The sequence below is a fragment of the Penaeus chinensis genome, chromosome 9, assembly GCF_019202785.1.
Source record: "Penaeus chinensis breed Huanghai No. 1 chromosome 9, ASM1920278v2, whole genome shotgun sequence".
Taxonomy (NCBI): Eukaryota; Metazoa; Arthropoda; class Malacostraca; order Decapoda; family Penaeidae; genus Penaeus; species Penaeus chinensis.
In genome coordinates, this window is record NC_061827.1 from 8,196,950 (window position 1) to 8,199,449 (window position 2,500).

The 2,500-nt window shown below is 32.4% G+C and overlaps 1 protein-coding gene across 6 annotated transcripts in view; it reads right to left on the reverse strand.

The window, feature by feature from the left end:
• The window catches only part of LOC125028972 (B-cell receptor CD22-like), a 232,097-nt gene that overhangs the window by 26,358 nt on the left and 203,239 nt on the right, over positions 1 to 2,500 (reverse strand). For 5 of the 6 annotated variants that reach the window (XM_047618651.1, XM_047618648.1, XM_047618649.1 and 2 more), the window contains exons 11-12: positions 1,186 to 1,294; positions 568 to 755 (exon numbers count right to left, since the gene is read on the reverse strand). The exons of the other annotated variant lie outside the window; for it this stretch is intronic. In XM_047618651.1, coding sequence (XP_047474607.1) covers positions 568 to 755; positions 1,186 to 1,294 — 297 coding nt within the window. The remainder of the gene's footprint in view (positions 1 to 567; positions 756 to 1,185; positions 1,295 to 2,500) is intronic. 6 annotated transcript variants of the gene reach the window in all.

Consider the following 2,500-nt stretch of genomic DNA (forward strand, 5'->3'; position numbering starts at 1 on the left):
CTCTCTCTCTCTCTCTCTCTCTCTCTCTCTCTCTCTCTCTCTCTCTCTCTCTATATATATATATATATATATATATATATATATGTTTCCATATATATCTTTATCTCTCTTACTACCACTTGCTCAACACATACACACACACATATATATGTATGGGTGTGTATGTGTGTATATATACATATATATATACATATATATATATATATATATATATATATATATATATATATATGTGTGTATATATGTACATATAACTACATACATACATATACATGTATATATATGTGTATATGTGTGTGTATATATATTTATATTATATATGGGTGTGTGTTTGTGTGTTTCACACACACAAACACACACACACACACACACACACACACACACACACACACACACACACACACACACACACACACACACACACACACACACATACCAACACACACACACAGACATCTACGTCTATTTATCTATCAACCTACATATCTACCCCACCCCCTCTCTCTTCCAACCCTTCCCTCTCCTTTTCTCTCTCTATCCATCCAAAATATGAACAGAGCAACTCACCAGCGTGTATAACGTGATAGATACAAGGCTGTTTCTGCATCCCGACGTCATTTCTGGCCCAACACAGCAACGACCCGTACTCCTGATGACTGTGCGGTGTGTACGAGACCTGGCTTAACCCTTTCCCGACTACCCACGTTCGGCTGACGGGGATGTCCACGACCTCGGACGAACTATTGAACGCCCACCTATTCGTCGCAGATATAAACAGTACTTGTAGTGTCGAAGGGATAGGCCATATTGATGGGTCTTTTCTGTTTGTTTGATAATGGTATGAGTTTTTTTTTCCATCCATCTTTTAAATGTTAGTCTGTGCGAAGCATGTGTAATGATACAGCGACGTATAGACGTTTATTTATTGATATTATGGATGTATTGTGATATACGGAATAATACTTTCCACAAATGGTAATTACAGAGAAAAAAAAACATGTTAAAATACACCCTAACAGATACATCGACGAAACAAAATAAAAATATGTGATCAATCAAATGATAAATCTACAGATTAATCTCTCATTGTGATGGATAAACTGAAATACCGATGGAAATAAATATACGAACAGATCAGATGTACACACATAACTAACCGATAGAGTCATATTTCACCAGTTTTACCTGTAACGAAAAGGCTCTGGATGTGCTTCCACATTGCACGTAACATTAAGTTCTTCGTGCTTCCCGGCGCCGTACACTACCTTTTGTCCCCCACGGCAAAGGGGCGCGACTGCAAGCAAACAGAAGAAAAGATGATCTGAATCAGAGCTTGGGTAGAGACTTACGTATTACTGAGTTTATCTTTTCGTGGTTATAGTTACTAAAGTTGTGTCCCTTTAATTGTATATTTATTTGTGCGTGAGATTGCGGTTCTTAAAGTTGCTACACAATGCTTTATTTATGTTTATTTGTTCGAGAAGTTATAGTTACTCAGGTTATTATTATTGTTAGCTGTATGTTCACTGGCCCGAATGGATTGTTTCTTATAATGCTTCCATTAATCTGTGTGATTACTTGTTTGTGGTGGTCGTAAAGTTGTTTCTTTGTAACTGCATGTTTCCTTGTTCGCCTGGTCAGTTTCTCCCCTTTCACTATAATACTACTTGTTCGTGAAGTTACTCTAACTAAAGTTGTGTCTTTGTTCGTGAGATTGTAGTTCCTAAAGTTGCTTAGTAGTTGTTGCGTGTTCACTTGACCGTGGGTTATAGTTACTCAAGTTGCGTCATAGTAACTTTAGGATTATTTATTAGCGGAGTTACAGTAGCTGCTGAAAAGTAGTTGTTTAGTTACTTGTTGGTCAGGTTACAGTTTACAGTAAATTGCAATTGAGATTAGTAACTGTATAGTTAATAGTTGGCGAGATTATGGTTATTGAATTTGCATAAAAGTAATGTGTTTAGGGGGATTAACTTTACTGTAGTTTCTTGAGTGTAAGGATATTAGTGTTGATGTTAGTGACTATTGGATTCTAGGTTAAGGATTATTCAACCTAGGACCTTCTTATTTCTTTTTCAATGTTGCTGTAATTCTTATCAAAACTGACAAATCTAGAATAATTAACAATATCATTGTTATTATAAATGCTATGATCATTATTGTTGTTATAATAATATTATTCTTATTATTGTTATTGTTATTACTATTATTATATGTATTATTATTATTAAAATGTTTTTATTATTATATTTTTTGTTAGTATTAAAATGTTTTTATTATTATATTTTTTATTATTATTAAAATGTTTTTGTTATTATATTTATTATTATTATTATTATTATCATTATTATTATTATTATTATTATTATATTTATTATCATTGTTGTCGTTGTTGTTGTCGTTATCATTATTGTTATTAATATTATAATTATTATCATTATTATTGTTATTATTATTATTATTATTATTATTACTCTTATTACTATTATTATTATTATTA